This window comes from Homalodisca vitripennis, chromosome 4 (assembly GCF_021130785.1).
Source record: "Homalodisca vitripennis isolate AUS2020 chromosome 4, UT_GWSS_2.1, whole genome shotgun sequence".
In the NCBI taxonomy this organism is placed as follows: Eukaryota; Metazoa; Arthropoda; class Insecta; order Hemiptera; family Cicadellidae; genus Homalodisca; species Homalodisca vitripennis.
Window position 1 is genome coordinate 205,197,454 of NC_060210.1, and position 15,477 is coordinate 205,212,930.

At 33.0% G+C, this 15,477-nt stretch overlaps 1 protein-coding gene across 1 annotated transcript in view; it reads right to left on the bottom strand.

Moving 5' to 3' along the window:
* Positions 1–15,477, bottom strand: part of LOC124360938 (MATH and LRR domain-containing protein PFE0570w-like) — a 132,648-nt gene that overhangs the window by 11,510 nt on the left and 105,661 nt on the right. The window contains exons 16-18 of the mRNA XM_046814955.1: positions 9,006–9,140; positions 3,333–5,695; positions 2,127–2,335 (exon numbers count right to left, since the gene is read on the bottom strand). Coding sequence (XP_046670911.1) covers positions 2,127–2,335; positions 3,333–5,695; positions 9,006–9,140 — 2,707 coding nt within the window. The remainder of the gene's footprint in view (positions 1–2,126; positions 2,336–3,332; positions 5,696–9,005; positions 9,141–15,477) is intronic.

A 15,477-nucleotide genomic window follows, 5' to 3' on the forward strand; every position in this document is an offset into this window, starting at 1 on the left:
GCTGTGGATTACGTTATGAACGAACTGGCACTTTTAGTCTTGATCCTGTAACCGTTTAACATGGCACTTCTCCAATCCCCTATGTTACCTTATCTCTAGGTAAAGTGATGTTGCGTGTGCCCACATATCCTTTAACCTGAGCTCAGATAAGCTCTACGGGGTCATATTGGGCACGTAATATTTCATATACTCCTCTTGTTAAGAAGTTCAGCCCTAACTTCATCATCCCTAAACGGAACTTTATACCATTTCACCTACTCTTGTATATCAGCTTTCTTGCAGTTTGAACCTTTGGAGTCACAATTAATTTACATCCAGGTAAGAATCTGGTTTTTGCTAAACCAACATACAGCACAATAATCCTGCCTCCTTTTTCCACCGGTACTTTCAGCCCCCCCTTGCCAGTTGAATCTTTCTGATTTACCCAAATCTTGTATAAATAAATAAATATAGGTCTTTGAAAAGGTACATATCTAATGATTTGAATCTTTTCTAAAAAGTCAGTGCCAGCACACATTATGTCATTTATTACCAACAAGAACTTCCTTCTGTTGTTACACTTCTTGTACATAAATTTTATCTGCTTAAATATTCTGAGAACAGATTTTGTTGAAAACTTTTAAAGTTAATTTTTTTCTGTAGATCAACTCTAACTGTAATAAAGAATTGATGAATGATTGATAGATTTAATGTTTTCTACAGTTGGAAACTCAAAAAAAGAAGAAATTTAAGACAGTGAGATTCCTATGAAAAAACCTTCCTAGGTTTCTTGAATGTTTTTCGTGGTATACTAAATTTAAGTGAAGTTCCAACCCAACCCCAAGTTATGGGGATCCAACACATTCATTTTTTTATTTTCTGGTCTGTACTCAATAAAATATCAAACATTTCAGCAGTAAATTTCTGTACTTGATTAAAACATTGTTTATCATTTCGGGATTCTTACACAAGTTATCAACATTTATAAAAATTAGCTACAATGATTTTGCTTTGCTTATTCAGATCTGTTTTTCCACATCATTTGACTTTCCAGGTTATCACTATTGTCTGCAAAGTTGTTAATAGCCAGGGTTCCCAGTCAGAATTTTATTCGGGGATTTACCTATTTCTACACATTCTCACTATTGTCTGCAAACTTGTTATATTAGCCAGAGTTCCCAGTCAGTGCTGATGTAGATGTTGTTTTAGTCTGGGATTTACCTATTTCTACACATTCTCACTATTGTCTGCAAAGTTGGTAATAACCAGAGTTCCCAGTCAGAATTTTATTCGGGGATTTACCTATTTCTACAGATTCTCATTATTGTCTGCAAAGTTATTATGAAACCAAAGTACACAGCCAGTGCTGATGTAAACAGTGTTTTAGTCTGGGATTTACCGATTTCTACACATTCTCACTATTGTCTGCAAAGTTGGTAATAACCAGAGTTCCCAGTCAGAATTTTATTCGGGGATTTACCTATTTCTACAGATTCTCATTATTGTCTGCAAAGTTATTATGAAACCAAAGTACACAGCCAGTGCTGATGTAAACAGTGTTTTAGTCTGGGATTTACCGATTTCTCTGTGTTATCACAATTGTCTGCAAAGTTGTTAATAGCTAAAGTTCCCAGTCAGTGTTTTATTCGGGGATTTATCTATTTCTCCAGGTTCTCACTATTGTCTGCAAAGTTATTATTAAACCAAAGAACACAGTCACTGATAATATAAACAGTGTTTTAGTCGGGGATTTACAGATTTCTCTATGTTATCACAATTGTCTGCAAAGTTGTTAATAGCTAAAGTTCCCAGTCCGTGTTTTATTCGGGGATTTATCTATTTCTCCAGGTTCTCACTATTGTCTGCAAAGTTATTATTAAACCAAAGAACACAGTCACTGATAATATAAACAGTGTTTTAGTCGGGGATTTACAGATTTCTCTAGGTTTCACTGTTGTCTGCAGTTGTTATTTAGCCAGAGTACCCAGTCAGTGCTGTTTTAGACAGTGTTTCACAAAATACGACATTGATTTACTCTTTATTTAGAGATTGTATACAAATTTGTAAAATTATATTTTGTTAATCATTGCATGATGTTTTCATGCCAAAAATCATCATAATAAGAACAAATATGCCTTAAAACTTACATCAGAAACCTTCATGTGAGATGTTAACAGGATAGCTGACTTTTTCTGACGCTCTTCATCGGAACCTGATCCAAGGCAAATCACATCACTATCATTATCTTCACCACTTTCCCCTTGGCTTTCACTCTTTTTATCTTCATTTGAACTGCAATCTTCTTTGTCCTCTATAATGTCATCATATATATCTTCTACATCTCCTTCTCTCAGGTCTGAAAGATAAAATAAAAAAATAATTGCTGCAACATATTACGTTTTGGACATTATTGATGGCTTTAATGAGTATCTTGAAGAAATCTTTCTTGTTATTTGAAATAATAGAAATCTCTTAAAAATCTTATATAACAAAACAAAATATTTATGTTAAAATTAATACAAAAACAATAATATAATTAAAAAATAAACTAAAAAAAGCAATAGCAATACGTATCCTGTTAGCCAGGCTAGTATCATTTTCTTGTCATACTAGAATAATTGTTTAAAAAATTAATCAACACAGGATAATTAATTAGATAAACAGCATAATATCTCACATTCAGTAATGGTTGTCAGACTTGTACGCAAGGTATGGTTGTCTGTTAGTGGCTTTTAGTGCCTGCTAGCTTGTATCAAGGATGTCTAGCTTGATGAAATTCCATGACTTTTCCATAAATAAAATTCTCATATCCTATTACCAATGAAGTCAAAAGTTTTTAAAATTTAGTTTAATTTGTAACTGATGTGAGCGTCACAATATGGCACAAAAAATTGATCAAAATACAATAGTAAGTTTAAAAAGTTACTAAAAAGCTAATTTTTAGCTGGACAAAGTTAGATGTAGATCAGTTAAAGTAAAAATGATAGGCTGGATTATTATAAAAGGATGTTTGGAATAATCCTGACCCCAGAAAGTTCCAGAAGGTCTACAAAACTTTACTTGCATCTTATGGATACTAGAATGTAATATCAAAATTTTACGATTACAAGATACAGTGTTTACTGCTGAGGAATAACTTTAATTGATCTATTATTATAATTTATAGTGGCAATTGCTTGTATATTCATTTATTATTTTTTCAGTAATAAAGACTTTGATTGATAGAATAAACAATGATAATCAAAATAACTGTGAGAAACTTTCTGATTTTATATTCAAACTCTAATTTTAATGGCTATCACTATTAATTATGAAATATTAACAAATCTATAAATACTAAAAGAATTTTTTACCTTCATTATACTGGTTTGTGACTTCCTCTTCAATGTTTTCTTCCACGTTAAATGGTAAAGGCTTCAAATTCTCATACAGAGGTTCAGCAGCTTCTTCTGATTCCATCATACATGTCTTGTCTTTTTCAATAACTGATTCATCTTCAGTCATTTTTAAATCTAAGTCAGCAATTGTATCGTCTTTAGTGGTGGTGAAAAGTAGAGGTTCAGCTGAAGATGCAATGAGAATCGATTCTTCTTTTTCTTCTTCCAAAGCAACAGATTTTATTGACTCTGAAAATGAACAGGTTTCTCTCTCTTCTTGGATTGAAGATTCTACAGACTCAGTAGTACATGTCAATGGTGTGTGTTTTTTCTTAAAGGATTCAGATTTATCAGACTCAGTAAAAACAGATAAATCTTCTTTCTCTTCTTTGGACGATTTGGTTTTAGTAGAGTCAATGACAAATCTTATTTCTTTGTTTGGTTCATCTACAATAGTAGGCTTTGTAATATCAGTATCAACAGTTAATTTTTCTTCGTTGTCTTTAACACTATCAGTTTCTTTCGGATAAGTTCTGTTTTCTTCATTCATGTTAGATATTGATGAATCAGTAACAAATGTCAATCTCCTCTCTGGTTCGTTTTTTGAATTGCCCTGAGAATTAAGTTCTGATTCCACGTGGACTTCTGATATTGAACAGATATCTCTTACAGGAGAAACTGCATTATCTTGAATGGAAGATTCTAAAGATAGAGACATTTCAAATTCATCTAAATCATTCTCAAACTGCTTCAAAGTGTTATCAGACTTGATTTGATCAATATCCAATTTTTTATTTTTTTGAGAGGGTTGAAAATCTTTTACTTCTTTGACAGATTTACCTGAATCAACCAAAGTATTATATGTTGTGTTTTCGAGTCTACCAGGTGTATCAGTAAAGGATTTGATATTATGCAAATTATTACTTTTAATTAGGTCCACTGCAGTAATATTTTTTTCTTCATCTAAAACTTTAGATATAAAATTGCCATTACTTGTTTTGTGAAGAGACTGAGTGGATGCAGCATAAGTTTCTTTTTCAACTTTGTTGTTAATGACACAAACTGATTGAGGTGAAAGATGGTGTTTTTCTGTCAGACTTACAGAAATCCTGCCTCTATTTAATATTTCTTCTAATATTTGTGGTAGCTGAGATTTGTCAATTGGTGAAGTTGGTTGCACAGCTTCAGGACGAGAGTTAGTCATTTTATCTTTATTGTGTTCATCGGTTAATAGCTTATTTTCCTCTAATTGTTCAGTCTCAATTTTAGACATAATTCTACTTGTCATATTCAACACTAAGTTTTCAGCAATATTAACTTCTTTTAATGGGGTATGTTCACACACATCCATTTCAAACAATTGAGCATCAGATCCTGTTTCAGTTTCGTCAAATGATACATTTTCATTGGTTTTGATCATACTATTGGCTTGAGGGAGTTCAGGTCCTGATATTGAAGAGATTTTATTACCAAATCTTTTGGAAGTTTCTAATGATTCAGAATAGAACATGGGTATCGCTTTAGATATAGTAACTTTGGCTACACGTTTTTGCACCCCTTTGTCATCTTGCTTGCTTACTTCTAGCTCTAGAGTCTCTTGTTTTTGATCCTGAATTTTAGTCCATTTATAAACTGGTGATTTATCATCTACATAATGAGATTCATTTTCTTCATCAGCAACACAAATATCTTCTTTGGAAGACTCAGCTTCTTCGAAGCTCTCTTCTGTTGTATCATAATCCACTACTTTGGTTTTATTTAAAAATTTTGAAGTCCCTATAGTCTCGATAACAATTTTAATTTCTTCTGGACTTTTTGGTTGAACTGTTTCATGAGGGATTTCCAAAATATCATATGAAACGTATGCCTCAACTGGTATTTGGGCTTGCAATGTATCTTCCTTCATGTCTACTTCACACATTTCTTTTGAAAGCTTAGGTTTTGATGAAACTTCAGTGTTTGTAATATAATTTGGTACTTTGTTATCTGCATCTTCAATTGACCTAACTAAACCATCTAATTCCTTATCTTCTGTTAGAACTGAAACATTCAACTCTTTATCTTCTGTAAGAACAATTTCTTGCAGTTCAACCGTTTCATCTTCGTCTTCTATGTTCCCTTCCAGTCCTAAGGGCAAATCGAAGCTCACCTTGCTATCTATACTCTTAGTTTTCTGACTTGAAGAACTGCTATGGAAACTGAAGTAAGTTTCTTCACTGGAACCTGGACTAACTGATATCTTTTTCAATATAGCATCTGCTGTGGCACTTGGTTCAATATGAAGTGGTTCTTTATTTGTTATGTCATCATCCAAAAATTTTAACTTGGTAGCTGAGCTCCTGAAAAACCCCAACGTTTGGATTGTAGAAACAATTTATCAAAGACACTTATTTAATAAACTAGATCAATAAAATATGGTACAATTAGCTTAATACCTAAAGAAAAACTAAAACAATTATGTGTTAATAGTAGTTTGATAGTTTAGTGTGATATTTTTCCAGATAATGATATATGTAAGAATATTAACCCTTTTGTGCCGCAGCGTTTTGCTATAAGGTGTGCATAAAATGCAGAGTGAAAATGTCTGATTTTGCAAGGGTCTGGTTAAAAATTCATAAAAATATTATTTTTTGGTATAATATCCTGGGTTTTGTTTTTTTTTGGAGGTAAATATATTTTCTTTATAATATAATACATTGATTATTTATTTAACGTTTTTATACCAATAAAAAAAAACATTTACAAAAACTTTATGAGCAAAAACATTTTGTCTTTTTATTTTGCCACAACTTGGTGTTATTGAAATATTTTTTTTCACTTTCAGTTATTCTATCAAATACTATATTTAATTCTTTACAAAAGGACCTATAAACACTTTTTTATAATTATAAATAAAGTTTGGAAAATAAATATGAAAATATGAACCACTACAAAACTAGAAATTTTCTAACCTAACCTAACACTCTGTGTATTGTCTGCACTGCTAATGCTTAAATCTAATGCCTGCAATACTAGGTCTTCATTGTCAGCAATTTTTTTACGACTCATCGCTTATAAATATCACTGAACAAACACAAAAAAACATAAAAACTATACAAATGTATTTAGTAAAGTACTAGCTGCTTACGATCACCGTAACTCACGGTCAAGTCATTGTTCTACTTACACACTGACTAGAACAACATACACAAATGAAATAATATGAAGATACTAACACTACAAACCCATTTACACTTAAAAACTTTCAAAATTTACAATAATTTGTGAAATAAACACCAGCGCAAACAAAACATGTGACGGCTCGTCCGTGTAGCTGTTGATTCTAAACTCACGCTCTCTTTACAACCGCCGTAAAAATCAGAATCTAACCAGAATGCAACAAATCTTTATCAAAAGTTACGTTGAAGCCTTTGGAATGCGTATGTATAGTCATTGAGCCAATTTAGTTAAATACTATATAAAATATAAGTGTTACTGCAGAAGTCGCAAATAGCGATTCTGGCATTTCTGGCATATAATGCAGGATCGCAAATAGCGATGCTCCGGCACTCAAAGGGTTAAAGACAAAAGTTGTATTAAAAGTTTGTTTTCATTATTAATGAAAGATTTTGGATGTAAGCTTTCAAACATTTTAGTAATGACAAATAGTATATGTAATACATTTTACTGAGTTAATATTTTTTCTGGAAGATGGAGAAAAGAAACAGTTCTTATAAACAAGTACTTTGGACCACGGATTGATGTTTTTGAAGTATCAATGTGAAATCGAACAATGAAAATGAAACCATTACAATAATAAACATTAAATAAACAAATCTTTCTAGAGGTGTGACCAAATTAGATTCTTTTGTTATGATGAAATAATATTTTATAATGACTGTCAATGCAACGTGCCTTCTGCTATGTTGTACCATTATTTATTCATACAGGAAAAGGCAAATGAATACAATACTTAAATTACATGTGGATATGTAAGTTAGAAATATCTTGTTCACATACATATAATTTTTAACCCAAATATATTCCTTTTGATCATGTAGTTGCTGATTAAGAGACAGGAGTTGAGCACTCTCTGAAATAATCATTACATGCACAAACTCATTGCCTTGGATCTCCCAGACCTGACTGGCAAGTCTAAAACTAGAAAAATAAGTAAATACAAAAATCACAAATAACTAATTTTAAAAGTTCTATGATTTAAAAACAAATCTAAGGTAAAAAACCTCATTGGAACTCTACATCATTAAAACCTTTTAGTACTGAGATTACTCTTACTTTTCATAATCTAAAAATGTAATCATCACAAAAAGTATGATTAATTCTAAACTTTAACTAAAAATAAATACAATGCTGAAATGTATAACTACTTAGAGACCCTGCATTTTAAGAATAATAATTCTCCTGAATGGTTCTTTTCCCAAGAACTGGTGTTACTGAAAATCAAAATTTAAGAACTGACATGTTGCTGTTTGAGAAATGTCAGTATTGTGGCGGCCAGTGATCTTCTATCCAATGACACAACACCGACATATTTCAGCTTTACAGTCGATTTCGAAATCAGCTCTTGATAGTGCAATAAATTGGTTCTCGGCCAATAACCTTCTTTGTAACCACAAAAAAACTCAAGCACTTTTAATAGGTTTATCAAAGACATAGAAAATAGATCAGTAAAACTATTAGAGATTGATTCAAAATTGAACTGGGAAACCCACATTGATTTTGTTTGCAGGAAAATTTCTAGGGTTAGCTATCTTATCTGGAAATTATGAGATATCGTTTCAATTGAATACCTGAGAATAGCATATTTTGGGCTTTTAGAGTTAGAGTTAAGCTATGGCTTGCTTTTGTGGAGACATTCCTCTTTAGTCTGTGACAGTTTATTGATAAAAAAAAGTAATTCACACAATGTGTTGGGCTGGCCCTGCGGATCATTGTCACCCCTTCTTCATTAAACTTAAAATGTTAACTGTGATGAACTCGTATATTTTCAGTACAGTGATGTACGTAAAAACAACTTAGCTGAATTTGTCATCAAAGAAAATATACATGGTCATATTACACGTGGAAAAAGTAAAATTGACATCCCAATGTATAAATTAACAGACTACCAAATCACACAAACTGTATGGTATACACTTTTTTAGTAAATTATCACTATCTGCTAGAACTGCGCCTATAAGTATGTTTAGGACTAGAATATACAGCTGGTTGCTTAAAACTTCCATTTTACTGTATAAAAGAATTCTTTGGCTGTGATATTACTGTTAGTTTTAATTAGGCTTACATAGTTTTATATATTTTAATTTTGACAATTATGGATGAAACCTATTTCATTAGGTATGATCAATGGTTAATAAAGACTATTTGACATTTTCAACTGATGTCAATTCCAAAAGAGACCTTCCAGACTTGTTTCCAAAAGTGGCAGGAGCTATACAGAAGTGTTTGGAGTCTCAAAGGAACTATTTTGGAGGTCTCTTTATAAGAAATGTTGATACATTAATTGTTTTTGCAGATTAATGTCGGATACTTATTGAACACATCTTTTAATAATAAAATTACAATAAAGAAAATCTCATTAATAAAACTTAATATTTGTGTAATCGAGGTTATGTTTGATGAACAACAGATTAGTTGTAAACCACATACCTGAGACTAAAGGAGTCCCTCAATATTCTTGGATTGGCAGGAGTGCCTTTCCTTTTTTGGACATCAGATAGTTCATGGATGGACTTACGAGGAGAGACAGTGGGAGAGTAGTGATTCTCCTCGTCATCAATCACACTTAAACAAACAACAACAAACATTATCAACACTAAACTATACAATACATTAACACATTCACTGCTGATCAATATTTCCTATGATTTTGGTTGTGCTGAAGAGAATAATTTTAATTTTTTTACATCACAATAGAAAGACTGCAAGGGAAAAACATGGTTTTAATCTGTGGGATGAGTATAAGAACCTACACTTAAACTTAAAAATTATTTATTTTATTTTTTTTTTTATAAAAAAAAGAAGCCGATCTCCTTTTATGCCTTATTCTGCCCGTCCTCATGGGCCACTGGCCTGTTCGAGGATCTTATCAAACAGAATAAGGGGGAGAGTCGATACAGTACAAGGTCAATGGTACTGATAAAAAATGCAACGGTCACAGACAGGATTCGAACCTTCGCTATCTCTAGCTCAGACTCAAATCCAACGTCTTAGACCACTCGGCCATCGGCACTCCCCCCTTGAACCAACTAGATTTGCGGATTCCTGTTCTTTGATATCTTTTAGACTCTGGAGTTTAGCCATACGTCCTCTGCTGATAATTCTGCCTTTCCACAGTGTCTGCATTCATCAGCCTACTTACACCAACCTTCCTCCTTGCCTAAACCATCCAGGCATATTTTGCGGTTTACTGTGGAGAAGATTAAGGCTACCAGAGCCTATATTGACTGGGGCGTCTGCTGTTTTATATGTAGAAATAGCTTCATGACCCGGCAACCAGGAGTGGGAAACTTGTTTCTATTCACCAGTTCCTATACTACTTTACAATGAAAAGTCGTCTGCTTGCTTGTTACTCAAGACATGAAGAAGTAGTGGTCTTAATAGTTTTAATTTATTTTATATAATCAGTATTTCTGTAGTGATAAGAGTGATGTGACCGTGTGTATAGATTTTAAAAAACAATTTCCATTGACTGGTAGGCCTTATTTAATCTCACATACCAGGATTGAGTGACAGTCTGCTGTACTGAGACTCTAGGGTCCAATTACCACCAAGAATGTTATCTTTTTGCTTGTGTAAATTGACTGGTAGGCCTTATTTAATCTCACATATCAGTTTTGGATTGAGTGACGGTCTGCTGTATTGAGACTCTAGGGTCCAATTACCAAGAAGAGTGTTATCTTTTTGCTTGTGTAAATTGACTGGTAGGCCTTATTTAATCTCACATATCAGTTTGGATTGAGTGACGGTCTGCTGTACTGAGACTCTAGGGTCCAATTACCAAGAAGAGTGTTATCATTTTGCTTGTGTAAATTGACTGGTAGGCCTTATTTAATCTCACATACCAGTTTTGATTGAGTGACGGTCTGCTGAACTGAGACTCTAGGGTCCAATTACCAAGAAGAGTGTTATCATTTTGCTTGTGTAAATTGACTGGTAGGCCTTATTTAATCTCACATACCAGTTTTGATTGAGTGACGGTCTGCTGTACTGAGACTCTAGGATCCAATTACCACCAAAAGTGTTATCGTTTTGCTTGTGTAAATTGACTGTCTTTTATTCAATGTCATTTCTAACATTTTAAGAGATATGTGAGCATGATCACTTAAACTTAATTATTAATTTATTACTGATTATATTTTAATACTATTATTAAGTCTCATTAATTAAAATCAAGACAAACAAAATGAGTAAACATAGATTTCTATGTGGACATTGTAGAAAACATGTCAGTAAATGTAGTAAAGCTGTTAAGTGTTAGAATAATTGTTCCGAGAGGTATCGATTAAAATGTACTATATTCAGTGATGAAGATTTTAGAACAATAGACCAAACAAAAATCAAACAGGTTTATGTTCTCCTATAGGGGAAAACTCTATACTAGAAGAGGAAACAACAAAAGGTGTGACTGGCAAATTGTTTCAAGAACTAGAAAACCTAAATGAAGGTATAACACAATGTTTCGACGATTGGAATCTATTAACTTCGTCAGGTGGGGAAGAAGGTATTAATACATATAAAAATAAAGAACAGAAAGTAGAAAAGAAGAGAAAGAAAAGGGTTCAAACATACTGAAAAGCTGCTTGGAGTTTAGTCCAGATGTTGTCACTGCAGAGAATGCAAGTCTCGAGCACAAGTCACGAGCACGTACATAAATATTTAACTGACTGCCATTGGTTTCAATTTTAAGTAAAATGTTTGCATCATGTTTACTCTTTGTATATTTTTAACAAAATAAGTTTTTCTGTAATGAGCAGTAAGGTTTTTGGCCAAATATTAACACAGTAAAGGCTGTTAAAAATTGTGGTGAAAAATGTTATCATACATTTTTAGGACTTCACATCTGCTTTGCTAATTGATCTATCAAAGGAATTTGATTGCATTTTGCATGATTTGTTGTTAGCAAAGTTTGTCTATTATGGTTTGAAAGGAAAGGATCTTAGTTTTAATAGCAAAATATCTAAAGGATAGAAGGTAAATCATTGTTCAATTGCATTACTATATATCCGTGACCCCCTCAGGAGGTTCACTTCTGGGTGGTTTATACCTTCCTTACCTGCTGAACTTACACTGGGCACAGCAAAAACCGATGCGTCACTTAAATCTGGGCGACCTTATGGATGTCCAGGAGCAAACACTAACCGCAAATGTCGAGATTCTGGGCCGCAAGAGTAGTTCAATGTCTAGTCTGCGGGAAATGACTGTTGGAGTTGGTGGAGTCCATTCCCTAAGAGTCAGAGGTTCTTGCCAGCCTAGATATAAGAGTGTGCCACCCCCTGCCTACTTTGACTGGAGAGGCTGGTTTAGAGCTGGATTTCCCTTCTTCCAAGGGGACATGACGAGATTAGTGCCCTAAATTTTTCCCTCATGAATATCAACAGGAGGAGGGCCCCTATCTCCAACCTTACCTATCCAGAATATCCTGTCACTCCGGAAGCAGAGCAAAGGTAGGTGTAATTTTCTAAACTTCTTGTCCTAAGAGAGAGAGAGAAAAAAACTGTATCTGTTGGTCACATCTAGCACTTGATAACTAATTATAGAGTAATATTACAAATGAAATGGTTTCATCCACCAAATATTTACATTTCTGAATGGAAAGAAATGTAGTGAATTTAACGCATATTTACAATATATATACAAAACGTTTTTAGTAGTTTCTATGACTTACAAACACAAAGGGATGCGTTTATAAACAGGAAGTTGCAACCTTGTTGTTAGACTTAAGTAAAGCATTTTATTTGGTACCACACAGTGAGCTAATTGATAAATTAAAGTATTATGGTGTAGAGGGGCGTGAGCTGTCTCTTCTCACCTCTTACTTGTCTGATCGTTATCAGTTTGTAAAGGTTGGTGACCAGAGGTCAGACCTTCAGTGTGTGAGAAATGGAGTCCCTCAGGGCTCTGTTCTGGGTCCTTTCTTATTTGTTATCTTTGTTAATGATTTGCCTGATTTTGTACCAAATAAAAGTATTCTTTATGCCGATGACACCACTCTTTTGTCATCAAACAAGGATAGCATGCTAAATAAAGTGATAATTAATTACATGAAAGAAAGATCCTTCCTCTGGTTTGATGCTAACAAATTAAGCGTAAACGATGAAAAAACTGAGGAGATTGTCTTTAGTCTGAGCTCAAAGGTGGACAGTAAATCTGTAAAACTGCTGGGCATAAACCTGGATTCGAAGCTGAATTGGTGGGTTCACATAAACTCTCTTTGCTCTCGCTTATCGAGGGTTATTTTTCTATTGAAAAAATTAAAGTCCTGTACAAGCAAAAATCTAGTTATGAACGCTTACTTTGCTTTTTTTAATGCTCACATTACTTATGGCACTCTCTTGTGGGGCAACTCTGCTGGTGCAAAATTAGTTTTTAAGACTCAAAGAAGGGCATTACGAGTTATTGCAGGTATTGGTGAGAGAGATTCTTGTAGGCCTGTCTTTGTTGATCTAGGTATTCTTACCCTTCCATGTATATTTATTTTGCAAAGCCTAATTTTCCTTAAAGAAAATCTTAATTTATATAAATTTAGAAGTTATGTCCATAACTATAGTACTAGATCTCAGAACTTGATAGACCTCAAATACTTTAGATTAAGTAAAACCCAGAACAGCTACATGTACATTAGTGTAAAACTTTTTAACCTCCTACCACCAGATGCAGTTACCACTACTTTAAGGAATTTCAGAAGTTGTCTTGTGAAATGGCTGAAGCAGAAGGCTTTCTATTCAGTAGAAGAAATACTTTTACATGATTCAAGTGACCTTAAATTTTAATAATGCTATGTTTTAATTTTTAACATTTATTATTTATTGTTTTTATTGTTATCTGTTGTTTGTTAATTCTATTATTAATTTATTATTATTTATTTTAGCATTAAGTTTTAATTAATAATATATTTTGACTATTTTTTAATTGTATATTTATTTGCATATCTCTATAGAGATGGTGTTCTTGACTGTTGATGTAATAGTACATTATTGTAAACCTTATCTGACTTTGTCAATGCATACAACATATGTGGGACGACAATAAATGATTCTTGATTCTTGATGACTTGGACACTAAAAGACATGTTAACGTGTTGTCAGCAGTGAATGTGTTAACTGTAAACTGTACTTGTTTGTAACATAACATATTGACCAACTCCAGTGCTATCTTGAGACCATTGAGGAACCAAGGAAGTAAGTCACTTATAGTGAGTATGTATGATATGAAACTTGACTTTATTAGAGACAAAGTTAAGAGTATGAAGTCCTCCCTTCCACTTACCCTCAACACATATTATTTACTAATTGCCGAATTAGCAGGTTATGGTGTTCAAGGTTCTATGATTCTCTGGCTGGATAGTCATCTTCGTAACAGAGACTGGATTGTATAACGTGATGGGGACCTCTCAAAGTCTTCCTCATTATTGTTAGGTGTTCCCCAGGGATCACATTTGGGTCCTCTGCTTTTTAATCTGTTTATTAATGAAATCAGTACAGTAATTTCTTCTAACTAGCTCATGTTTGCCGATGATGTAAAGATCTTATCTACGGCCCGCAATGTCGAGATACTCGGTTATGGGTATCTCGAGATCCCTGTCACTGTTTGGAGAGGTTAAACTGGTGAACCATATGACCGCCCTACATTGCTGTACAGTATTGATGCCTGCCTATAAGCTACAGATTCAATCAACATGGCCTCTCCTTTTTATGGTAGAGTCAGTGTTCAACCTTTATTATATTCCAAAATTAGTATTTATTTTTTTTTATTTTTAATAAAGTTAATTAAGTTTTGATGGGGATTTGTTATCTAATTATTTGTCACCAATCATCCTGCTATTAAATTTTTTATTGTTATAAATTTGCTTGCTACTGATTCTAATTTATATCTTGTTATCAGTTTACCTTGTTATTATACTGTAATGTATAATGTAATACTTAATGGTGTTGGTGTTGAAAGAAAATAAATAAATATAATTTATCATATTAAAGAAACATATAAAAATAATTTGTAAAACAAATACTGTAAAGATAAACAGCTTATTAACAACGTAACTTAAAACTTACATTGAATGTAAGATCAGTGTTTATAATAAATAAAAACAAAAGGTAATAATCATGAATTACAAATTATAATCACCTTGGAATATACTGACTAATAATAAATTTATAAATTATTAGAGCATTCATTAAGATATTTCACATATTTAGTTCTGAAGAATGTGGTTTTCTCAGTTTAAAAATGGCAACATATCCATTGATGACAAGCCCCATGACTTTTCGGTGACCTCCGTGGCCCAGCATTAAAATCCGTGACTTTTCCAGGACTTCTGTGCCCCGGTAGACACCCAAAACATTGTTTAATATTTTGAGGAAATAGGCCTTTCAATACCTTGGTATGAAATCTATATTGGAATGAAATCTTAATTATGATTGAAATTTCACTCTTACATTTAAATTTTCAAATATTTAGTTAACACATCAGTTCACTTTGTACAGTTTCAGGTATACATTTTGCCCTCAGCTACTGCAAAACTCGAGTGAAGTAGTTCCAAATGTTCAAATATTTAGTTAGTTAACACATCAGTTCACTTTGTACAGTTTCAGGTATACATTTTGCCCACAGCTACTGCAAAACTCGAGTGAAGTAATTCCAAATGTTCAAATATTTAGTTAACACATCAGTTCACTTTGTACAGTTTCAGGTATACATTTTGCCCACAGCTACTGCAAAACTCGAGTGAAGTAATTCCAAATTTCATGAGCAGGAGCAGAATAACATCTGTTCCCTTATTAGGCAAAGTGCCTCATACAGGAGTTCACTCTTCAGTCTTTACGAGATTTGAATAATGCCTGGTAACGGTAAACTGAAAAAACATGTTTTGTCGGAGTTACGCTTTATATAATTAATAGTAGAA